This window comes from Cydia amplana, chromosome 15, assembly GCF_948474715.1.
Source record: "Cydia amplana chromosome 15, ilCydAmpl1.1, whole genome shotgun sequence".
NCBI classification, from domain to species: domain Eukaryota; kingdom Metazoa; phylum Arthropoda; class Insecta; order Lepidoptera; family Tortricidae; genus Cydia; species Cydia amplana.
In genome coordinates this window covers 16667411-16693431 of record NC_086083.1, presented here as the reverse complement: position 1 = coordinate 16693431, position 26021 = coordinate 16667411, and the positions used below count along the sequence as shown (strand labels likewise).

The 26021-nt window shown below is 39.1% G+C and overlaps 1 protein-coding gene across 1 annotated transcript; it reads right to left on the bottom strand.

Annotated features, from left to right (window-relative positions):
* Nucleotides 1–2308: 2308 nt before the first annotated feature.
* LOC134654477 (SWI/SNF-related matrix-associated actin-dependent regulator of chromatin subfamily E member 1-like) lies at nucleotides 2309–25456 on the bottom strand. Its single transcript, XM_063509917.1, has 14 exons — nucleotides 25300–25456; nucleotides 24883–24927; nucleotides 23891–24156; nucleotides 23045–23248; nucleotides 20354–20435; nucleotides 17632–17739; nucleotides 16397–16530; nucleotides 13817–13957; nucleotides 11685–11807; nucleotides 6753–6924; nucleotides 6324–6575; nucleotides 6038–6289; nucleotides 2867–2962; nucleotides 2309–2370 (listed from the first exon to the last, which is right to left on the bottom strand). The coding sequence occupies exons 1-14, from the start codon at nucleotides 25364–25366 to the stop codon at nucleotides 2309–2311; spliced, it is 2004 nt and encodes a 667-aa protein (XP_063365987.1). The 5' UTR covers nucleotides 25367–25456.
* Between the last annotated feature and the right edge of the window lie 565 nt (nucleotides 25457–26021).

Sequence of the window (26021 nt, the reverse complement as noted above, 5' to 3'; positions counted from 1 at the left end):
CTGAGCTTAGGCCAATTCTTTCATGAAACCGATGCTGCCAAAAATACGTGGGTGCGGGGGGACGAGGTGAGCGAATCCCGTGCCGTGATTAGTCCGTTCAAAGACACGGACCAATCATGGCACGGGATTGACTCGAAGATGGAGTAACGCTACCGTATGTGTGGCAGAGGGGGTAGCGCGACTATGCTATGTCTAGAGGTTGGATTGTCTGTGTGTGCGACTCACTCGGGTAGTCCGGCTGCGGGTGGTGCGGGTGGTAGTGGTCGGGCAGGTAGGGCCGCGGCGGGTAGCCGGCCGGGAACTGCGGGTAGCCCGGGTAGTAGCGCGGCGCGTACGCGTACCCCACCGCTGCCCCGTAGTGGTTAGTTACATGATGGCAACAATGGCGGACTAACTGCTCCCTTACAGACTTAACGACGGCGTATTTTTTTAGATTCTGTACAACTGTTAGTTCGCCAGTTCCAGTTTTAAAAAGGTGCTAAGCGTTAAGGGTCAATCTTAAGCCCCGTCTCCATATCGCGCGGCAAACTATCGAACATTGGCTAGCCAATTTTCGATAGTTTGCCGCGCGATATGGAGACGGGGCTTTAGGTTATCAAATTAAATCTGTTCCACCTGTTTGGCTGTTGAAGTGTTCTGTGACTATTAATAATTTATTTGAATAAATATATACAGAAGTACGTTTACATTTACTGTCTCTTTTTGGACCTTACTTTAGTTAGAAATTACACTAAGATTAACGAAATATTAGCACCTTTTTGTAGACAAATCAGTTTGTAATGTAAGTGAAAAGTTACACCCGGAGAGAAGAGATTCTTAGCCATGAAATTGCGGATTAATTTTGAAAAAAAAAACGACTATTATATTATTATATTATAAACGACGACTATATTGCGCAATTTTGATTAAAGTGGCAGACTGGAGAAAGATTGTAGTAGTCAAAATGACTTTTCATTGACTTTTTTGAATTATTAGATCAAATTTAAACATATAAATTGATCGATATTAAACTTTCGTGAGACATATTTTAAACTGTTTATACGACAACGGTTTCACTCACTTGAATTTTTAGTCGTTAGAGTGACTAAAAATACATGTGAGTGAAACCGTTGTCGTATAAACATATAAATTGATGTTTTTTTCTCTCACTTTAATCAAAACCACGTCCAAACATAGCACCTCAAGTTAATTTGTGCTGGTCGGTTAATATTAATATGTGCAATTTTAGAATCATGGAATTCCAAAGTAATATTATGTGCCAATGAGTACTAAGTACTATATTGAATTATGTACTAAGGTAATTACTTGTTACAGGCATTTTTACAGTAAATTTTACTTAGAGTTTCAGTTCGAATGCCTAGATTTGTAGAAAAAAAATTTTTGGTTCAATATAGTACATCAAAGTTATGAATTGTTGCAAGTTAGTACGCGAATACCTGAGCTCCTCTATTATGTACAGTCACCTGCAATAATATGTTACTCAACGAAGGCTGCAAAAATATGTGACACAGTCCTATCGCTCTACAAATAGGATCGCGTCAGATATTTTTGCGGTCTTCGTTGTGTATCATATTATTGGAGGTGACTGTACCGTTTTTAAAAGCAAGGTGATCAGATATTTTCGTTTCAGTGTAAATGGTAATGATAGCAGTGTTATAAGGCTTCATAAACTTTCTATCAGTCCTCACTCGAAGTATGAAAGCAAATGTAGATGTGTTTAAAAAACTGTGATAAACATTATCAAATATTAGCTTAGACTTTCTTTTTCAAAGAAAAATGTTTTTTAAATGTTATATGTTTAAAAATCTTGTTATATTTGTTCCTTAGAAATTTTCTTTAATTTAATTAAACTTTGTTGTAAATCACAGGCTTGGCTTCATTGAGGAAAAAAACAATTCCGTTATTTTTTTCATAATAATTAGTAAATGTCCTATAAAACTACCTAGTTCTAAACAAAGAAATGGTATGTTTTAGAAAGGCCCTAATATGTGAGAAGATTGGTTAATTTTACATTTTTATTAGACCAATTTTTAATTCAATCTTTTCCCGCTGCATAAGGCAGCGGTAGAGTCGGGGCATTTAATAAAATTCGGGGATAAAATTCTATGATGCTTATTAACCTGTCGAATCCCACGATATGACGTCACCATAAGCGTTCTGGCTCATATTACTCATATATGAGCCGTGGGAGCTGACAAATTAAACTACATTTATTTAAATTGTTGCAAAGTTCGACTCTTCAAGAATAAGGACTGCAAGTGTTATGAAGTGTTGTTGTGACACGTGTGTGGTTACATCAGTGTGGGAACTAACCTCCGGGCGGCGGGGGTCCGTGCGGCGGCGCGTTCGGGTTCGGCGCCATCATCATAGCTGCAAAGGTTGTACGAATATGCTGTATTAAGTTACCGATTCAATTTGTGTTTGTAAAGCTTTGGATTCCTCCGAAAACGGTGCCGTCATATTACGGCCGCTATATAGCGTTGACTGACGTCACTAGAACGTTGTCTATGTAAACAAGATGGCGCGGTTTCCTAGACGGCGTTACGTTACGTTGATTGTCAACGTAACGTAAGATGACGGCCGTCATGACGGTGTCGATAGTTTCGTGAACGTTTTATTAGATAGCGGTGACGCCATTTTGAATAAATGACACGAGATTTGAATAAATGATTTCGTACTACGATTATTTTCCTCTTCTGATGATATTTCATCCTCCAAGTAAATTATAGATGGTCAAGCAAATCTTGTCAGTAGGAAAAGGCGCGAAATTCAAATTTTCTATGGGACGATATCCCTATTATTATTATTAAGTACATTATACATTTAAACAGTCAGACAGGTGTTCAGCTACATGAGTGAGCCTTACCGTGGTGCGGCGGCGACGTGACGCGCTGCGCGGGCGCACCGGGGGCTGCGGGCGCGGGCTCGGCCTTCAGCTCCGGCGCGGGCTCCGAGCGCTCTCCTAAACAAGTAAAGCAAAACTTTAATACACACATTTTTTAATAATATCAAATTTTCTGCCCTAAAACACGACAGTAATGGGGTTGGCAACTGTCAAAAATTTGCATAGATGGCGCCACCATAGCTTGCCCCTTTTTAGGGTTCCGTACCCGAAGGGTAAAAAACGGGACCCTATTACTAAGACTTCACTGTCCGTCCGTCCGTCCGTCTGTCACCATGCAGGCAAGCTGCTGTATCTCATGAACCGCGATAAGTAGACAGTTGAAATTTTCACAAATGATGTATCTCTGTTGCCGCTCTAACAACAAATACTAAAAATAAAATAAAATAAACATTTAAGGGAGGCTCCCATACAACAAACACGATTTTTTGCTCTATTTTTTGTTGATAATGCGGAACCCTCCGTGCGCGAGTCCGACTCGCACTTGGCCGATTTTTCTATGAGATTTGGCTGAAAAAACACTATTCTAGGGATTGACAAGGCAAGCTATTATGGCATGGCTCCCTCTGCTAAATACGACTTTCACAAACTCCCCACCAGGGATTAGATATGAGCGCCGCGCCGGCGCGCCGCCGCCGCCGACAAAATTTTCGCGCCGCCGCCGCCCACGCTGCGCTATCGGCGTGGCATCGGCGTGACCTTGGTAGTTACTACTACTTTCGGAATCAGATAATATATTTTTAATCGAGTTTAGATCATTAACGGCGCCACTTCGAATAGTTTATAGGCATTCAAAAGGTATTTTAGGCCCATATAATTCAAAAATATCGAAGGCAAATGCAAACTTATCTGTCTAGTAACCGCGCTACTAGTCTTGGGGAAACGAAATTATTTAATATCAATTTTAACATCAATATGCTTGTAATAAACATACTGATTTCCTTCCATTTTTATTGTGGAACGTTCCACATTACAATTTATAGATTGTATATATGTATACACTAGACATATGTCAATCACAATGAAAAAATTAACTGTGATCAACTCTGGCTAACGTGAGACTCGAACCCACATCTTTGGATTACCGATCCAATGCATAACTAATTTTGCCAGCTATCTATCCGTCATTTACCGCGAATTTAACCATTGCAAGCATGGTTAAACGTCTTTAAAAGGTATTGTTAAATCCGGAAGGGATTCAACTAACTTTATCTATGGGAGAGCTGTAAACCTATTATGCCTAACTCCTACTGCCCTAGTCAACCCTAATTCCCTAGCCCTACCATAGATTCAGTTTACATATAAATAAATATAATAAATAGGTGTCTGCACCTTTGCGACCTACGGGTACAGACGGAAGGTTGGAAGGATATGGGTAAATGGGTTTTTGGATAGTCACTGCTAGTTACACAGACTCGTGCAAGGCGAAGACACCTTGTCTTATGCCACAGTGACGGAGTAACCTGGTCGATGAAGTAAACACGGTGTCCAAATGAGAAAAAGAGAGTTTATTTACAATAATTATTCTATTTACACAAAAAATCTGCATATGAGTTATTTTATATAATGAAAGTTACGTTAGTGTGCGTTTCCGTAGTCGGCGGTTTTGTTGTCCCAATTTGCTCTGCTGCTAATGTAGTCGTATGTTCAACGCACGTGAACAGGTATAAAATGGGGTTAATTTTGAGATATTAAGCGTTTCCACGTCCAAATGTCCGGCCGTTGGCTTCGCACGAAAGGGCGTTGGAATCGGGTCTCAATTAAACTTGGCCACTGTTCAAATTTCAAGCTTTGCTCTCTCGCAGCTCAATCTTTGGCCTTGCATCGCTCGCATGGAATTAAGCCGCTATCTGAACCTGCAAGTTTTTGGCCCTGTTTGGAGCTCAACTTTCGGCCTGTTTTAAAACGCTTGAGCATTGGTCCTTATCCGATCTTAGCTCCATTGCAGCTCGGCCTTTGACGTCGCACGAATGCGCCCGCAGGAAAGCTCCAGATCTTTAACACTATGGCTTCAGTCTTTATCGGCCTGCGCTCTCGCTCTGCTCTCTTACAGCTCGGCCTCGTACAGAAGCGCGCCGCAATCGGCGCTCCAGGCGTTCGGCAGTCAGCCAAGCTTACACTTGGCGTTCGATTCTTAGTTGTATGTTTACCTGCAGCTCATTCTCTGGCCTCGCATTGGGAGGCGTCGAAATCAAGTCTTCGGTGTTACATGGAGCTCGGCGTTGGGCCTCACTTTTTGACATAAATCGGTTTTGTTGAATCGATATTGGTTAATGACGGAGCTCGATTTTCTTGGGACTGTCGACAAGACGTTTGCCTGATACAGTCAATCCGCAATTTTTAACTTAGCACAAAAGATAAGGGCCTCGCTAAGATCTTCCGGCCAGAGCCTCGCCAAGATTAAGACCGCCTCTGATGCCGCGCGATACCGCTTATCCACAGTTTATACGATATCATTTTTTTTCGTACCGTACCGTATTATTCAATAAATTATCCTTGAAAATAAAAAATGCATTTATTTCATAACTTTCTTAGAGCAAAAACATGTTTTTTCGGTAAAATTTTGGGTTGAATTCTTTTTTCATTAATCGAAGGTGTTTCAAGGCCACGCCGCCGATTCGCCGCCGCCGCCGACCAGTTTTGACCGGCGCGCCGCCGCCGGCTAAATGCCTATCGGCGCTCATATCTACCAGGGATGTTACGGATGCCGATTTTTTGACATCCGCGGACGCGGATGCGGATTTTTAAAGGCTCACATCCGCGGATGCGGATGTCAAGATAGTACCATAAAAAACGTCAATTATTACATTTTAGTAATTTTTTTTTCAAAAAACCGGCCAAGTGCGAGTCGGACTCGCGTTCCAAGGGTTCCGTACATTAAGTCCCACTCACGCTTGACTGCTCATTTCTAATAGGTTTTTTTGGTTAATGACTAAATTACCTAGCAATCTAGCACTTACGCCGATGCTAAGACGTTCCTGTACCGACCTGTTCCACATCCGCATTAAATCCGCATTGATTTTATGCGGATGCGGATATTGACAATTATGCGGAAGTTCCGCGGTTGCGGATGCGGATATTCGCAACATCCCTGCTCCCCACACACCTGCGCAAGGTTAACATAGTGCTACATACCCTCCTCGGCATGTCCGTTGTCCTTGTTGAGAGCGGGCTCGGTCTTGTTCAGCTCGGTGGTGAGGTTGCCGCCCTCGGGTTTCACCTCCGTCGTGGACACCTTGTCCACCTGCGTGGGGGGGTTGTAACATAGTGCTACATACCCTCCTCGGCATGTCCGTTGTCCTTGTTGAGAGCGGGCTCGGTCTTGTTCAGCTCGGTGGTGAGGTTGCCGCCCTCGGGTTTCACCTCCGTCGTGGACACCTTGTCCACCTGCGTGGGGGGGTTGTAACATAGTGCTACATACCCTCCTCGGCATGTCCGTTGTCCTTGTTGAGAGCGGGCTCGGTCTTGTTCAGCTCGGTGGTGAGGTTGCCGCCCTCGGGTTTCACCTCCGTCGTGGACACCTTGTCCACCTGCGTGGGGGGGTTGTAACATAGTGCTACATACCCTCCTCGGCATGTCCGTTGTCCTTGTTGAGAGCGGGCTCGGTCTTGTTCAGCTCGGTGGTGAGGTTGCCGCCCTCGGGTTTCACCTCCGTCGTGGACACCTTGTCCACCTGCGTGGGGGGGTTGTAACATAGTGCTACATACCCTCCTCGGCATGTCCGTTGTCCTTGTTGAGAGCGGGCTCGGTCTTGTTCAGCTCGGTGGTGAGGTTGCCGCCCTCGGGTTTCACCTCCGTCGTGGACACCTTGTCCACCTGCGTGGGGGGGTTGTAACATAGTGCTACATACCCTCCTCGGCATGTCCGTTGTCCTTGTTGAGAGCGGGCTCGGTCTTGTTCAGCTCGGTGGTGAGGTTGCCGCCCTCGGGTTTCACCTCCGTCGTGGACACCTTGTCCACCTGCGTGGGGGGGTTGGGCCCGTTGCTCTCCTGTTTGATCACGTTCTGCTCCTGGTCCATGGGCTGGAATAATACCATAATATCTGGGTGACCGAGCTTCGCTCGGAAAACGTATAATAACTCGGAAATGCGCGTTTTCCCAGAGATAAGACCTAGCTAGATCGATTTTTCGCCCCCGAAAACCCCTATATACCAAAGGGTATAGCCGGGTAAGCATGGCCAAACTGCCCTTAGCGAAAAAAACAATTTCCTTTTACTGGATTATTAACCTATGTATATGTAGTGCTTTCACCAAATATTAAGCCTGAAATGCTTCAGATTTAAAAAAAAAATGCAAAAAAAGAAAAATCATTTTTATTTTATTACAGCCAAAGTAATAATCCGATTTCTTTGTAATTTGGGTATGTTGTATATACAATTAAGGTCGCTTTCTGAAAAAAATAATATTGAATTATCTCTTAAAATAATAGTAAAAAATTGAGATGAAAATTTTCAGAAAAATAAAAAAAATACGTGCGAGATAGCGACAGTTACCAAATTTACATATTTTATGTAGAATTTAATAATGTTTAACATATATTTTTTTCAAAAATTAAAATCGGGATTAACAGTGTGAAAAACTCGAATTTGTAACATCCCATAATACTCTCTCTTAGTCTCTTCATACAAGCAAAGCTAAGTAGTCATAAACGAATGAAGTATATTGTGAACGCAGTCTTTACGAATTTGAATTTAGAATGTGACGTATTTTATTCATCAAAGGAACAGACATTTTTCAATCGTTAACGCTCTGTATAAAATTCGTGCCTATTTTCCTGTTCCCGCGCTTTTTTAGGGTTCCGTAGCCAAATGGCAAAAAACGGAACCCTTATAGATTCGTCATGTCTGTCTGTCTGTCCGTCTGTCTGTCCGTCCGTATGTCACAGCCACTTTTCTCCGAAACTGTAAGAACTATACTGTTGAAACTTGGTAAGTAGATGTATTCTGTGAACCGCATTAAGATTTTCACACAAAAATAGAAAAAAAAACAATAAATTTTTGGGGTTCCCCATACTTCGAACTGAAACTCAAAAAATTTTTTTTTCATCAAACCCATACGTGTGGGGTATCTATGGATAGGGCTTCAAAAATGATATTGAGGTTTCTAATATCATTTTTTTCTAAACTGAATAGTTTGCGCGAGAGACACTTCCAAAGTGGTAAAATGTGTGTCCCCCCCCTGTAACTTCTAAAATAAGAGAATGATAAAACTAAAAAATATATATGATGTACATTACCATGTAAACTTCCACCGAAAATTAGTTTGAACGAGATCTAGTAAGTAGTTTTTTTTTATACGTCATAAATCGCTTAAATACGGAACCCTTCATGGGCGAGTCCGACTCGCACTGGCCGCTTTTTAAATCTCTGAATGCCGTTCGCCCTAGCCGCATACAGCCACGGAGTTTAAGGTCCGCGCTCAGCGAAATAAGTCGCGTTCTAAATTCAAATTGCGTTGGGAATATAACTTTCTAGTATAACGTACAAGTTATTTTGTATGAAGAGAAGGTATTATGGGATGTTACACATTCGAGTTTTTAACACTGTTAATCCCGATTTTAATTTTTGAAAAAAATATATGTTAAACATTATTAAATTCTACATGAAATATGTAAATTTGATAACTGTCGCTATCTCGCATGTATTTTTTTTATTTTTCTGAAAATTTTCATCTAAATTTTTTACTATTATTTTAAGAGATAATTCAATATTAATTTTTTCAGAAAGCGACCATAATTGTATATACAACATACCCAAATTACAAAGAAATCGGATTAGTACTTTGGCTGTAATAAAATAAAAATGATTTTTCTTTTTTTTGCATTTTTTTTTTAAATCTGAAGCATTTGAGGCTTAATATTTGGTGAAAGCACTACATATACATAGGTTAATAATCCAGTAAAAGGAAAATGTTTTTTTCGCTAAGGGCAGTTTGGCCATGCTTACCCGGCTATACCCTTTCATCGAAATCGTTAGAGCCGTTTCCGAGATCCCCGAAATATATATATATATAAATAAATAAACAAGAATTGCTCGTTTAAAGGTATTAGATATTGATACCAGGCCCCAATTTCACCACGCCGACATTTGTCAGAGACATATGTCGGGTGACAATTGTCAAGTGACAGGTGACAAGTGACAACTTCGTAAACTGTTTTTGTATAGAAGTGCTTATAAACATGACAGGCATTTAGTTACAATTGTCCAATTGACAATGATTTGGTGAAACAAGAGTAGTTTTTATAAGTCGACATATTTGTCAATTTGTCGGTAATTCTTGACATGAGATCGGAGCTGTGTCAGGCTTGGGTGACAATTGTAGTGTTTTCGTTGTTAGCAAACCCCGTTATCATTGTTGCAGTTCATTGAAAATAAACGTTGGCAAAACTGTGTACCCTAAATTCGCCTTTAGGGTACAAATAAAAATCGCTTTAAATCGCTTTTAAATTCTTCTTAACTAGCATTAAATCATAATTCCATTATAAATTGTAATTGTTGCCTATGAAGGCGTTTAGTAATTCAACATTTAGGATTTGGAATAAGTCTCAGTATAGTTTTCATAATTAAAAAAAATTATAATGCGAAGTTGGGGACCGGTAGCGAAATTAGGTATGTTTAGGTAGGTATTGTTTTTTTAATAATTTACTTGGGCGAAGTTGGGCACTAACAGTAAAGTTAGGGTTTTGGTTAGTTAGAAAATGAATCTCCGCGAAAGCAATAGTGGTGATATTCTTATACAAGGGAATATATAAAGTACGAATAGATTCCTACTTTGACGTCACTGACTTTGCATTTGCAGAAAAAATTACTTAAAACAAACAAAAAAATAATGCTTTGACGCCTTGTCAACAAATAATGTAGGTATACGCTGCATTAAATGGGGTCGGGACACAGATGGGATCTCAATCAATATCATGTTAGTGATGACAACACGGCACATCGAAAGCAATTAACGATCTCTTGTGAAGAATTGACAAATATGTCGACTAGTAAACATTACCCTTGTTTCACAAAATAATTGTCATTAAATTTAAGATGGACAATTGTACTAAACTACCTGTCATGTTTATATGAAGTTCTATACAAAACAATTTACGAAATTGTCATCTGTCACCTGTCACTTGACAATTGTCACTCGACATATGTCACTGACAAATGTCGGCGTGGTGAAACAAAGGTCTGTCATTTTTTTGACAATTGTCGTACCTGTCAGCTTGGTGAAATAGGGGCCAGATTGCATGTAGAAAAAAGATATAGCCTCTCATGTATGGCTGGAATGCAATAGAGTGGTTTTATTCAGGACAAAATATCTCAAATCTCCGAAAGACCTCCCCGAAATCCTACTCGACATCAAAGGTCTGATAGGATTCCTTAACGAGTGGGACTGACAAGAATAGCCCACCTACTCTCCTTCTTATTTAAAATATTATAAATAAATGACTATGACGAAAAGTAGGCGCCCAAAGTAAACTAATAAAGTTTAATTATAAGAAGAACCGGACAAGTGCGAGTCGGACTCACCCACCGAGGGTTCCGTACTTTTAGTATTTATTGTTATAACAGCAACAGAAATAACCTGTAAACTTTCCACATGTACGTAAAGACGGCCGTTTTTTTGCGTCCGCTGTATGACGGCACCGTTTTCCGAGGAAACCAAAGCTTAAACGTTTACTTTTGAATAAACTATCTATTACCAACCAATGAAGTGGTGCTGTTTTTTAAAGAATTCTAATGGCCACATTGGCCACTGCCATTCTTCTTCATTTTGCTTTTCTAAGTGCCACCCCACACTAGCATCTTTTGAACGTCGGCATCTAATTACTGCAGAGGGCGGAATTGCTCATGGCAAAAATCAAACGTCAATAGAGTTGGAACGTTGAATTTTATCGACTATCGAATAAACTGAAATTATATTTACCTAGCGTATCTTTATTTATTTATTAACAAAACTAAACCTCAAATCCATAAGCAAACAATAATAGACTTCATATGAACATTACGGAATAACATTTAAATAAAAGCCAATATAAGGGCTCAATTAGACGATGCGAGAACTCGCATGCGAGTTTTATTACATCGGGTTTTCTTCGGTCGGTTGAATTGGACGTACCCAACAGTCCGCAATGTAACTAAAATCGCATGCGAGTTCGCGCGCCGTCTAAATCAGCCCTTAAACGATAATTTTAAAAACTACTTAACTTAGTACTGCATTATTAAAACTAGCTAGTCAACTAGCTATGTTAAATTCAGAAATGTAAAAGGTGACTGAACTTATCGATAGCTGAAAAAGTCGATAAATTCAACGTTCCAACTCTATTGACGTTTGATTTCCATGAGCAATTCGGCCCTCTGCTAATTAGCGCTATGGAAAATGACGTCGCTGCGCAGTTGCGCCAACGTTGCGTCGAGCGGCAGCCATAGAGTTGACTAGACGCCGACGCTCAGGACACGCTAGTGTGGAGTGGCACTAATGGTACAATACATGAGACGACGACAGCTTGGAAAGGCCCAGACGGCAAGAGAAAAAGAAGACGGCCATTGGCACGCTGGGCTGACGACATTATTAAAGTAGCGGGGGTCAATTGGATATGGGAGGCCCAAGACCGCACAAAATGGAAAAAGCTGGAAGAGGCCTATACCTCCAAAGAGGGTTCTGGTGAAATTTAGATTTAAGCATAGGTTAAGTTACTAATTTTATCCGTGATATGAAAACCAGAAATAAAAGGCTTTTTTATTTTTTTTTAATTTATTTATTTACATGAGACTAGATTAAGTTAGATTACCTCATCTTTCCTCTCGACGCTGACGAGTGACTGCGCGGCGGGGTTGATGCCTCGCCGCATCTGCTCCAAAGCCCGTTCCACCATACGTTGGAAGGTATCATCGTCCACGGCCGGTTTGCAGTGCTGTGTTTGTCAAATAAACAAACAAATTAGAAAGGCTAGTTATAAACGCATATAAAGCGACTATCGGGACAACATCAAACATCAACATTTATTCAGCAAATAGGCCACAAGGGCACTTTTACACGTCAACATGGAATTTACATACAGCAAAAAAAAAAAACACATCTACAATTATAAAATACAACTTTCTAAGCCGCAAATATAAAATCAAACTAAAGTATTACATAGAGATGTATAGTCTCTAAATGTCGAATTACAAAAAAAAAACGCTATAACAATAGTATTGAAAAAAAAGAACACAAAGATACAAAACTATAATCTAAAATTATTTAGAGATGTAAATGTCTCTAAGTGTCATCATAACTAAAAGATTACAAATATATAGTAGTTAATCAAATTATCCTTAGAGATGTATAGGGTCTCCAAGAGTCAAAATCCTGTATACCTAATTAAAACATTCATTAAGTAAGAAAATGACAATAAAAATAAAATAGCATACGAGAACCGAATGATGTGTGTCTGTGTCCATGTAATTATCCTCAAAAATAGAGTAACTAAATATAATAGCTCGTGTTAGCTTAAATAGACCAGTCTCCACAAACAGCACCCGTTCACGAGTTTTGGCTCGGGTCGGCGGAGTGAAAATGTTCACCGGATATTAACTTTTAAAACTAGTTACAGAAGGTTCACTCTCCACCAAAACGCGTCTAACGAGAGATATGACCGCAAGCGCGAGCAGGCGTCCGTTCCGTAGCGGTGCGCGGCTACTACTACTGCCAGACACCAAAATTGGTGCGACCGCATGTACTTACAACGACGCGACGTAATTGCGGAGTATTACAAGAATAGGCAAAAAAATATCGACATAATAGGGAATTTTCCTACTAGTCAAATCAGCTTCTTTTTTAAGAACTGTCAAAACGACTTGCTATAACGGAATTTATATGAATTTATAGGAACATTACACAGTGACGTCACAGTCAACTCGCCTACTTTTTATATTTCTATTCGATTTATTAAATAGGACTTGTGTTTAAAAATAACTGCTATCTATTATTTATAGTAATTATCTGATGCTTTATTTTATGCATGGTGTGTAATAATTTATTTTAAATACAGTTAATACAGTCAAATACCCTGTTAGTGAAGGGCGTACCTTTTTGAGTTCCTCCTGGAAGGCGTCGCTGCTCTCGATGAACTTGCGTTTCTTGGCGTCGAACTTTATTACTTTCTTCTTGGCGTCGAACTTTATTACTTTCTTCTTGGCGTCGAACTTTATTACAAACGGCGTACCTTTTTGAGTTCCTCCTGGAAGGCGTCGCTGCTCTCGATGAACTTGCGCTTCTTGGCGTCAAACTTTATTACTTTCTTCTTGGCGTCGAACTTTATTACAAACGGCATACCTTTTTGAGTTCCTCCTGGAAGGCGTCGCTGCTCTCGACGAACTTGCGCTTCTTGGCGTCGAACTTTATTACTTTCTTCTTGGCGTCGAACTTTATTACAAACGGCGTACCTTTTTGAGTTCCTCCTGGAAAGCGTCACTGCTCTCGATGAACTTGCGCTTCTTGGCGTCGAACTTTATTACTTTCTTCTTGGCGTCGAACTTTATTACAAACGGCGTACCTTTTTGAGTTCCTCCTGGAAGGCGTCGCTGCTCTCGACGAACTTGCGCTTCTTGGCGTCGAACTTTATTACTTTCTTCTTGGCGTCGAACTTTATTACAAACGGCGTACCTTTTTGAGTTCCTCCTGGAAAGCGTCACTGCTCTCGATGAACTTGCGCTTCTTGGCGTCGAACTTTATTACTTTCTTCTTGGCGTCGAACTTTATTACAAACGGCGTACCTTTTTGAGTTCCTCCTGGAAAGCGTCGCTGCTCTCGATGAACTTGCGCTTCTTGGCGTCGAACTTTATTACAAACGGCGTACCTTTTTGAGTTCCTCCTGGAAAGCGTCGCTGCTCTCGATGAACTTGCGCTTCTTGGCGTCGAACTTTATTACAAACGGCGTACCTTTTTGAGTTCCTCCTGGAAAGCGTCGCTGCTCTCGATGAACTTGCGTTTCTTGGCGTCGAACTTCTCCTCGATCTGCTGCAGCTCGTCCTCCAGCTTCTTCTGGTGCATCGTCAGCGACTGCACCTGCTTCTTCAGGATCTGTACAGTCATTACAGCAGGGATGTAACGGATGTGGTTTTATCGGAACCGAAAGCGGAACCAGATGTTTTAAATTCAGTTTATCGGAACCAGAAACGGAATCGGAACCGAAAACGGAACCGGAACCAGAACCGGAGCCTGAGTCAGTACTATCAGTAGGTATACATTACACAACACAACACATACGAATAGGTACTTTAAATTCAAAAATACGAATAAACCAGAACATCTAATTACTGCATCACGTGGCAAGCGGGGCTATGAGCGAATGACTGGTGTAAATCTGTTTGTTTTTGATGTACACCGCTCATGTCTCGCTGCCGCGCTAAGCATTGACATCCGATATAACTTCCGTTTCAAAAGTAACGGGACCGGAACAGAAACGGATGTGTAATACCAAACGGAAGTTCCGACTTAACGGAAACGGAAACGGAGCTCTGTAACATCCCTGCATTACAGGCTTCCAAATTATCCAGATTGTTTAGTTTTTAATGCCATTAAGTATATCACCTCATTAATTCCCACCTCTTTGTATCTATTATATCGTTTGGGGAAAAAAGCAATATACAAAAAAAAGAAGAAAAATCTTTCAATGAAAGAACACGTGCGGTGCGGACAATTTTTTCACGTTGCAAATATAATGCTATTATTTCTGAAGAACTGCGGAATACATTGATTGCGGAATCATTGTTGTCTTTAAGACATGGACCGGGGGTGAGTGTAGGGCTCATATCTATTTATTTTATATTTTGTGTTTTTTCCACCCTTCATATGAAACGGGTGTCGATTTGGCGAGGCCATTGAACCAGCGCAAGGCATAAGTCAAAATCCACGCCGAACCGGCTGGAAGGCTTAATTTTACACAGATAATCATAGTCTTTGATCATTATCCGATAGATCGGATAATTATCCCAGGTATGGAAGGTGCTATATTTATTTTCTTTGAATTCTTTGACAGTAAAAAAAAAATGGGGCGATTTATTATTTTAGGTTTTACATTTTAGGTTATTATCAAATCGATAATTATCAGGCATAAAAATCATTGATAATTATCCTTTCGAACAATGAACAATGAAGTGATTGTTTTGAATTAAAACGGGCTTAGGGCGTGGAGCATGTTGAATGGTTTTATACCTTCATACAATACGAATATTAATAAAATTTCTCCAATTTTTTATAGACTTTTGCAGCGATTATTCCTGAAAAACTTCGTTTTTTTTAATGTCTGGAAAACAGAGCCGACATCGTCAGCGACTGCACCTGCTTCTTCAGGATCTGTGCAAACTCAAGACTTATTGACCGAAGCGTTAGCGAAGGTCTCCATTTCGATGTACGGATGTTTTTCGCTACAGGTTGCAATAGCGTCCATTGCGAGTATGCTGTGATAATGAGTCAAAGATGTATTTTTTTAACTCTTTTTAAGCTTATGAATCTTAACGCGAGGTCTACAGTTCACAGCTCACAGAGCCACAGTATTGATAGTTTTTAATTAAAACAAGATGAATTGTTGGATGGTTTCATTCCTTCATTCGATACAAATATTAATAAAATCTCTCAATTTTTTTTTATAGAATTTTGGAGCGATTATTCCTGAAAGTATTCGTTTCTATGGAAAATAAGGGCCAAATAATTTTTATTTTATCACAAGAACCGACGAGTGTTGCCCAAACGAAATGGCATTTTCAGCATAATGCTGCCATCAAGCTGTTTGCCCTAGACCAGCGGTCGGCAATCTTTTAGTAGCCAAGAGCCACATAGTAGTTAACGAAGTTGACGCGGGCCGCACTTTGTTAATATTTATGACTTTATCAGACATTGTCATTTGTCAATATTACATACAAAATAGCCAGGGTTGCTCGCGGGCCGCAAGTGACAGGTTCACGGGCCGCATGCGGCCCGCGGGCCGACCGCTGCCCTAGACGACAATTTTGAAGTTAATAAGAAAATGAAATTTCTTTTTTGTTTCTTGTAGTTTGCATCAGGGATGTTGCGAACATCCGCATCCGCATCCGCAACCGCGAAACTTCCGCATTATTTTCAACATCCGCATCCGCATAAAATCGATGCGGAGCTTATGCGGATGCGGATGTCGAACAAGTCGGTACAGGAACGTCTTAGCGGCGGCGTAAGTGCTAGGTAATTTCGTCATTACCTATAACGAAATCGTCTAGATCCAGAAAAGTCAGCCAAGTTACTGTTTATTAAATATAACGCACCTATATTCTTGTTCAAATACTAAACGTTTCGTTTTTTTTTAAATAAAAAAATACTAAAAATGTAATATTTGACGTTTTCTAAGTACCTAATCTTGACATCCGCATCCGCGGATGTGAGCCTTTAAAAATCCGCATCCGCATCCGCATCCGCGGATGTCAAGAAATCGGCATCCGCAACATCCCTGGTTTGCATTTTGGAATCCATTTTTCTAGAAGTGCTAACCTGCATTCTGGCCGTGGTGACCACGGAGCGGACATCGGGCACGACCGTGTCGCTGAATATCTCGTTGACGAGACGATGGTTGCGCAAGTAACGCGCGTAGGCGACGTGCTTCACCGACACCCCTTCGTCTTGCTCTGGAAACAATGGAATAATATAGTCTGTCAAGCCGGATATGTCAGTAACAATGTAAAGCAAACTAAAGTATGGTATCCCTAGGAAACGAACAAAAAGCAGCAATGCACATCGACATCGATAAAGTTCCACAGATAAGATATAAATGACACGCGATTTTCGAATAATTCAAACGTAGTGTTGCTAACCCGCGATTTTTCAAATCTGCCGCCTTTTTCTACTGACAAGATTTGCTTGAACGAGTATAAAACGTGCTTATATTCACTTTTTACTGTTATTCTATTAGGAGGATCCACACTAGGGTGTTGCTTATTTCGTCGTAGTTAAAAATTTATATTATATATTTTATTAATCAAGCAACATGGCTCAAAAGGCTGTGAAACATAAAAGTTAAAATTACAACTAAAATTAAAAATACAGAATAGATTAAATTAAGATATTACCTACTAAAATATAATTAATTGATTTTAGGGAAACATGTCATAAAAATAAAATAATAACAATTACGATATAATTAAATTAATTTATGTCTCACCCGCTTAATTTATTCTCTTCCACTTAAAAAACAAATATGGTTGTTTTTTCATAATTCTTAATTACGTTTTAGGGGTTGATACCGAATTTTGATAATTTGGACCCTTCATACATTTTACTAACACCATTGACATCTTGGCTAGGCACCCTGAGCTTTTTGACTCGAAGACCTTGCAGCGCTCAGTTGATACATAAACATATAGACAAGATCATACATCCATATAATCTTAAAAATACAAGATTAGTGCTAAGTTAATATAGTATAATTTCATGTTCTAAAAAAAATAAACAGTTTAATTTATTTATTTATTTTCTTTCTATACATTTTTAGCATTAGAAATAACTTGAAAGAAGGTAAGCGATTTTGACATGTCTTTTAATTGAAAAACACTTTTTAAAAATCAATAACTATTACTTATGAAAGCAGAAGACTATAAAATATCGTATTCGATTCATAATTGTTACATATTTACCGTAACTTATTTTTAAAATGTGTTTTTCACTTAAAAGACACATCAAGATTGTTTACCTTATTTCTAATGCTAAAAAAACGAAGTATAATACCATACCTTCTTCATCCTCTGCAGGCTGGATATCAATCCGTCTGTCTTGCTGTTGCTGCTCTTTCTGGGAGCTTCCCTTCTTACTCGAACTCTCCTCCTCCAAGTTGCCTACTACTGACATAACACACGTTACTATCATTACATGTGCCATTCTCAACCAAAAGGGTACTTGTCGCTTGTCAATAAGGTGCTATTTCCATGAAGATTGAATTCGGAATCAACCTTGTCGAAAACCGACAATGACCTTTTAGTTGAAAACGTCAATTACATCTATAATAATGCGGTCAAGGAATTTCATTACTGTGCCACTTAAATAAATTATTAGGGGGCAATCTTCTTAGAAACAAACACTCTTGATAAAACACAAATATACCGGGATTCGAACCCAAGCCAGCTTTGTAGGCAGGGCCACTACCGACTAAGCTATGAGGCCGTTAAACTTCCTTGTCACAATGACAATAATTGAGATCTTTAACGGCATTCATATTGATTGTTACTGTGACAAAGTGGCACAGAAATAATACCTCGCGTATAAGTAAGTAAGCTTATTTGTTAGCATGCCATGAAATGTGATGTGATGTTAGATAATGGTGCACATATTACAACTAGAATGTAATTTTTTTCTTTTTACTAAGTTAGGTACTAAAAATTCAGCATTCAAAATTGGACTTGCCGAAACGATAATGAAGGATTTTGTGTCACTAGTTAAATAATTAAATTAATGGTTTTAGCATCTATTTGGAAGAGTTTAATTTGGCTCAATTGTAAGAACCACACGAAATATTTAACATTGAAAATCAACTAATAAGCTATTACTTTTACTTACTAAGCACTGCTTAGTTAGCACTAGGGTTTGCACGACGGATCCGAAATGTATGAGAATATCCGCGGATCCGGATCCAGATCCGGATAATTTCATACATTTCGGATCCGGATTGCAAACCCTAGTAACAATTTGTCTGAGAATCACTCTGAGAATTTATAAGAATTATTGTATTATGGAATGAAGAGGAACTCAAGTCCTTTGAAACCAGTTTTGAATCAAATTGAAGAACTTGATTTTGAGTATTTTTTAAGCGCAATTCAAAGGCCTCGAGCTTGCGAGTATATAATTTTACATATTACATAAGACAATGTTTTTTTTATATTTTCAGAAATTGAGAGTTTTTGAAAAGGACTCAAGTTTCTACAAAAGGGGTTTCTAACAAAGAAAAGATCTCGAATTTCGGCTTTACTAGAGTCTGTAAAACGAAGTACTTAACCCTCTGACCGCCAAAGACGACAACTGACGCGTGCAGCTACAGCCAAATATCAACCTTCGTGCATTCCGATAAGGTTCACGATGCCGCGCCGAGCACGATAGGCGTGGCGTTCAAAGGTTTAAAGCAGAGGACTCAAAGGACTCGAGTCTTAACCGACACTAGTTAGTTATTTCTAACACACAACCCAAACCAGTAGGCCTAGCACATGATTGGCGCGACAGTATCTCGCGGCGAGATATACCCGTCTTTTAGTATCTATCTATTAAGCCCTTTTATTCTGAGTTAGAGTATGTCTCTTAATTAGTGATCGTTATCAACGCGCTGTATTGGTAGCAAAGTATGGTTGACAAAAAAACAAAATAAATACGCAAGTATTTGAAACATTGTATATTTCACAAATTATGAGATTTATATACATATTTATAATCACTTATCCAAATTACACAGAATAAACGACTAATATTTGTTCAACAAATTTGGCTGTCAGTCGTTATCGTCGATTGGAAAAAATCCATTTTAAATAGCTAAATGACCTTTCTACGTTAACAGAAGTCAAAGGAAGGTTAATTTAAGTCTCTAAAATATTGCACGCAACTATAGTTGTATCTTTATGACATTTAATGTCATTTAACGTACATTGTTATAAAAATATATTAGGGCGAAAAGGGTTTTGTACCGTAAAGAGTTATACTAGAGGTGTAATCCTAAGATAAGTATTTATTTTATAGTTAAGAACAAAAGTGAATATTCAAATGTATTTGTTATTTCTGCCAACCATACCCTTTGCTACGAAAACTGCACGTTGATAACGATCACTACTTAACTCAGTGTGCCGCTTGGCAAAGGCCTGCTCTAGCTCTTTCCATTGGGGTCTGTCGTGTATCCTGTGTAATCCGTTTTACTAACTATGTTAATTAAGACGAAACAAGAGCTGAGATTTAAATATTTTAGGTAAATATACCCGTCTCGCTAACGGAAGCGGCTCTTAAAACTAGTGCGATAAGGACAAGGCGAAAAATCTCAAAAATCGAGGTTTCGTATTCGACTGTTTCCTCCTCCAAAACTTAACCAATCGTAACCAAATTTGGAAATCTAAATGATTATGAAATTATCTGTGTCGGACCGTTTTGCTTTTTTGGCTAATTGATATCAGTTTTGAATACCACGCCTCTCATTGCGGCATAGTCAATTAGGCCATTTTGGCCATTTTTGAAGGGCTCTAGCGCCTTAAAAAACAAAAATATCAAAAAAAGCAAAACGATCCGACACAGATATTGACAATATTAATCTGTGTTGAAAAAATCATTGCTCTAGCTTCAAAACCCACGGAGGAAACAGTCGAGTACGTTTGTATGGAGAAATGACCACTCCTGTTGCCTCCTAAAGAGGGCCGGGTAGTCTACCTCGCCGCGAGATATTGTCGCGCCAATCATGTGCTAGTCCGGCAGTTGTCATGCAACCCTTACCTACGGCCTTGTTTTTGGCCGCGACGTACGCCTGATAGGCGGGCGAGTTGTGGTACGCCTTGAGGCTCTTTTCATACTCCGACTACGTGGCAAATGGTGCATGTGGACAAAATTAGCAGGTGCGGGTTAGTCACAGGGTGCGAACACGGCGATATGGCAGAAAGCATAGAGAAATATAGTCAGACAAGAGTGCTCACTCCATACATCAGTTCAGACTATTAATTTCAGTGTCTACATCTAGCATCGAGTAGCGGAACTATCAGTACTGCTACTTGACAATAGATGTAGCACCGACCGGAAAGTCTTATCTCAACAGCATAAGACTTTCCGGTCGGTGCTACATCTATTGTCAAGTAGCAGTACTGATAGTTCCGCTACTCGATGCTAACAGTCTTTTTGGTACTAAAACTGATGTATGGAGTGAGCACTCTATGTATTTTTTTCTCTATGGCAGAAAGGCAAATCGAAAATCTGTGATATAATAACATTTATATAATAGTACGAGTTTCTCGCCTCAGACATAAGGTATACAACTATCGAAATGCGAGAAAATATCGGACAGTTCGGGCGATAATCGATTCAGATTGAACTCTGAACAAAATTGAATGCGAGAACCGTGGTAAAATTCTCGCCTTGCTTAGGACGATTAAAGTTCTTGGCGAGTTTTTACTTCTCGTTCGAATGTAAACAATTATGTACAATAAGTCCAAACCGCACATGAAATGCGTAATACGAAATTGGTAAAAAAATTACTTTAGCAATATCAATAGAAAAAGTAATTGACCATTCGAAAACTTAGTTGACAATTTTACTTTCCATAAAATCTTCCTCGTCAGTTTTAACTAAGTTCCAACAAGTGTTCTTGGAATATAATCTTTACAATTAAGTAATTATCTGAAAACACAGGGAAATATCAGATTACATTATTTAATGCCTCTGCCATATCGCCGTCGATTTCATTGGTACAAGGAATGAGGAACAATGATACATGGGCTCAAACTGTGTTACCCGAGAATGTTACTGTATGTGCAATTTGTACAGTGACTATTTATATTACACCGTTTAATGGATATGTACTTCTGATAACATAGATTTAAAACCTCTTACTATTGTTTATAGTGATATTAATGATTCAGAATATAATAACTGTTTTAAACAAACTTAATTTTTCGTTAATTCGAACTTTACTCATATTTCTTTACTAAAAATCTTGAAATAAAAAATTGCAAATGAGTTTAGGAATCGATCCTAGTATCTCTTGCATACTGGACCATATCTCAACTACTCATTTACTCACCCTTTAAATTATAATGAGAAAGTTTCTTGGGAATATCTTATAATATATTCAAAGTGTCTTGTTTCTCTTGCTTTTGGGTATACAGGAAGAAAAACGGGTTATTTTGAATATAAATTCCCATATGAAGCAACCTACTGCAATTACTCTTCAAAAAAAAACATAGCAACGAACCCTGACCCTATTTTTTTAACAAATAGTAAACGGTTTTCAAAACTAGCCCAACATAACCCGTGTTAAAGCAGTGTCGTGAGGCATGGTTACACACAAAATGGATCCCAGTCGTAGTGCATAGTCAAAATAGCTTGCCTCGAGCCTTGTGGGCCACCCACTGTACGTACGCGGGGGAGGCTTGGTACGTTTTCAACAGTTCTGTGTACTGCGCCTATTTCACAAATAAATTCGTTAATATCTGGGTGACCGAGCTTCGCTCGGAAAACATATAAAAACTCGAAAATGCGCGTTTTCCCAGAGATAAGACCTAGCTAGATCGATTTTTCGCTCCCGAAAACCCCCGTATAGCAAATTTCATCGAAATCGTTAGAGCCGTTTCCGAGATCCCCGAAATATATATATATATAAATAAATAAACAAGAATTGCTCGTTTAAAGGTATTAGATAAGGTAAGTCGGGCCAAATCGGTCCGCGGGTAATTCCGTACAGGAGCTTGTTTGATTGCTTTTAGTTCTAGCAATCACATGCAGATGGATCATTGTCGCTTACGGTTGAGAAAAAAAAAGTTTATGGACAGACTACAGAATTTCCCGTAGACGGATTTGGCCTTACTTAAAATATATAAAAATATGTTGGTTTCTTATAGCTTGGATTACCTACTTGGATAGATTGTTTACAATCTCATATATAAGTTTTAAAAAGCCTCACTCTAATGGAATTCTCATATTTGATCTGCATTGTAAGCAGCTATAAGCTGTAAGAATATAACTAATAAGTATACAGAAATAGTATAGAAATCCAAAACAAATCTACTTCAGTAAGAATGATCAATATTTTTTTGTTGGTCACCTTTCCTCCATTATTAAAAATTCGTTTTTTTAGCATTAGAAAAAAGGTAAACAATCTTGACATGCGTTTTTATTGAAAAAATGTTTTGAAAAATAAGTCACGTTCTGTTGCTTTAAAAGTAATAGTTACTGATTTTTAAAAAGCGTTTTCGTAGTCTTTTTCTAATGCTAAAAAAATAATTATAATTTGGTAGAGATAGTACAGAATCACATGAGAATGTTTCCTTATGCCAGGCAAAGTTTGGAGTGATTATAATAGGCCACACTGAGCAAGGTTACCGTACCTCAATTTTCCTTTATGTGATCTAAAGAACTAACTTTTCTGGGATTTTGGTGACTTAGCCAGTCTGGAGACATAGATTTAAGTGATCTTACCTTCTCCGCTTCATATTCATCGACAAACACAGCCTTCTCTGACTCCGGGAGATCCCTCCACATGCCTCCGATGATGCGGCCGATCTCCCACAGCTTGAGGTCCGGGTGGGCTGCCTTCACACTGTCCCAGACGCGGCGAGAGTAGCGCATGTACGGCATGAGGGGCTTTTCTGGCGGCTTCGGGGGCTTGGGCAGGCCTGCGCCCTGAAATTCGTGGGATGTGTTGAGAATATGCTTCTTTTTCGCGGATTTACATGTTTCGGGGGCCATTTCTTACAAAAGGGTCTGATTATCTTCAATGCCAGTCTTTTCCTGCGACGGAGGAGATGTCGTCTATCCACTTCTTTTTTTTTGGGTTTTCCTTCAGGAAAAGACTGGCTCCAAAAAGCCCAAGACAGGGATGAGTGGAGAAAAAGTGAGGAGGCTTTCACCCAGCAGATGGGATCTGCAGTCAGCCCCATAACAAAGTTAAAAAAATAAAATAAAATAATATAACAATCCTGACTGTAGAACAAATGAAGCTTAAATAAATAAATAAATCTTCAATGCAGCATAAAAATTAAGTATCAAACAATGCCTCGAAAAAATCTTAAGGATTAGCGTTCGTAAATGACACTCGTTTTTAGGTGAAATGCTCCATAGGTATTAAAGCAGTTGAGTCTTGTTTTGTTACTTGAAAGAAACTTAAACTTTTGCTGTTGCAAATTTTGGGCTTACAGTTACACAACCTCATTAGAACTATTACAGAACTTTAGAAGGAACATATATTATGAAACAGGAAGGATGATTGAACTGGTCTTTTACTATAGTTCAACAACCTAGGATATAAAAGTGAATGACACTCACCGCACCAGCTCCTTTCCCGATCTTCTGCGGTTGAAATCCAGGGTGCGAATGCAAGGTGGATACGAAGGGGCTGGTCTTGTCATCCTTTCCAGCTTGCGCGCCCTGCGCCGCCCCCGATGCGGCGCGTCGCGCGCTCTCTGCACCGAAACGTGGTTGTTGCGGTGCGGGTTGCCATCCATACCCGCCCCCGTGGCCCATCGGGGGCCCACCTTGGTATTGCGGGTGGTACTGGTATTGGTTATGGTGTGGCGGTGCATTCATACCGCCTTCAAGCCAAGCAGCCGCAATACAATGAAAGAAAAAACAAAAAGCATAAGGGAGGACGGGAGAGGAAGGCAAATAAATCAAATATGCACTAATAACGACAGAAATGTTAATCAGAAATTAGTGCAGCGAACGGCGTAAGAATTAATACGGCGTTAAAGAGGCGCTAAATTAGCAAAGGAACAAAATGAAAATAAAAGTAAGTCACGTAAAAATAATGATGATTGCGAATGAATGTATTGGTGATGCGGAAAATTGGAAATTTTGTGCAATTACGATTTTAAATCCCCAAAGATAACCTAGATCCGAAACAGAATGAGTGTGAGGGGTCTACTCACACTAGTTCTATCAATAGTTACACTAATAGATTTATAGTTGGAATTTCTATTCCCAACAGTTCATTATACTTTAGTTCACTAAAAAAAACTTGTTGAATGAATGAAAGGAAAGAACTAAATGAGGGTAAACCATCAGGGTAAGGGTATTAATCTGCAACCTTAATGTCAGCTACCCGAGTTTTCAGATTGCCAACATAAGGGGGCAGCTAAATTGTCATGTCCCATTCATTTCATTTACAAATAATGTGACTGGAATCATTGCCTTTAAAAAACGACTAAAAATACAAATTCCAACTAGTGCTATCAATGTATGAATAATTGAACTAGTTTGAATAAACCTGTGCGAGGACAATTTTGAATAATAAAAGTAGATCAACAATCTGGTATTACCTTTCATCATACCGAAACTCATTGGGGGCCCCGCAATCATGTAGTCTGTACCGATATAACAAAACATGAAACAAAACCAACATAAGATAATACTTCTAGGCGAGCAAAAGGTCAAAAGTAACTGAAATAAAAAGACTTGTTACTAATGCAAAACAGTTTCAACATAAGCATAGATTGGAGTCATGCGTTGGATCAATGCGGCGATGTTAGATGACCAGCAATACCAAGAGTATCGGCCGCGCAAGCCTCGCTTCCACTTCAGTACTTTGGTATATTAACAGTTAGTATCTAACAACATCTAATCTAACTAGGATTTAACACATCCAGTAAATACAGAAATGCAAAAGTACTACTGTTTAACTCTATTAACTGTTCTGAGAGTTGTTTCAAATGGTATTGTAAAGGAAAAATACAAACGCGGATTGCTTTGAGGACTTGGCATCGACATTGATGTGTTTTGTTTGTAGTTCGCTGGTGTAGCCATAACGCGCTGTGATCTGGAACACCGAAGTATCGAAGTGTATGTTAAGTCGAAATCTTAGTCCTTATTCGTATACAGCATTAGTATTCAACGTTATGTAGTGCAAAATAGCTCTACGGATTAAGAACTGTACGGAAATGCCTTTATATTTAAATCAATGCTGGAACGCGTTGGTTATACATAATTGTAAATTAAAGTTAGAGAAACACAATAAACAGTTAACTTATTTGAAACCCATTACGTAATTAATATAGAAATTAGTAAATGTCCTTACCAACACTGAAAAAAAAGTAATTTCTGACTTCTATGCGTTCAAAATCTAAGAATTCCGAAATTACAGCATCTTACTTCAATACTATGACAACAGAGATGCTGATGCTGACGCCATTTTGAAATATTTGACTTTTACTTTTTTGACCAGTGTTGTCACCTCGGAATTTGAAAAAATGCCAGACTTATGTCTAGATTATGCCAGAATTATGCTAAATAATTTGGAAAAGTGCTAAAAAAAATGCTACACAATATATAGCTAGGTAACTAAAAATGAGTGTCTTCCACATAAATCAAACAATGCTGTTTCTGAAAATTTTATAGAGTCAGACCAAGCTAACTTTGCACTGACTTGGTTAGCTATACTTGGTCAAGCCATAGACTAGGA

What these genes read in the sequence shown, in the direction of transcription:
- LOC134654477 (XM_063509917.1), bottom strand. Translation starts at nt 25,366, where the DNA reads ATGGCTACACCAGCGAACTACAAACAAAACACATCAATGTCGATGCCA. An exon ending in GCCTGCAGAGGATGAAGAAG is followed by an intron (nt 16,531 to 17,631) that starts GTATGGTATTAT and finishes CATTGTTTCCAG; the next exon opens with AGCAAGACGAAGGGGTGTCG. An exon ending in TCCAGGAGGAACTCAAAAAG is followed by an intron (nt 11,808 to 13,816) that starts GTACGCCGTTTG and finishes TGACAAACACAG; the next exon opens with CACTGCAAACCGGCCGTGGA.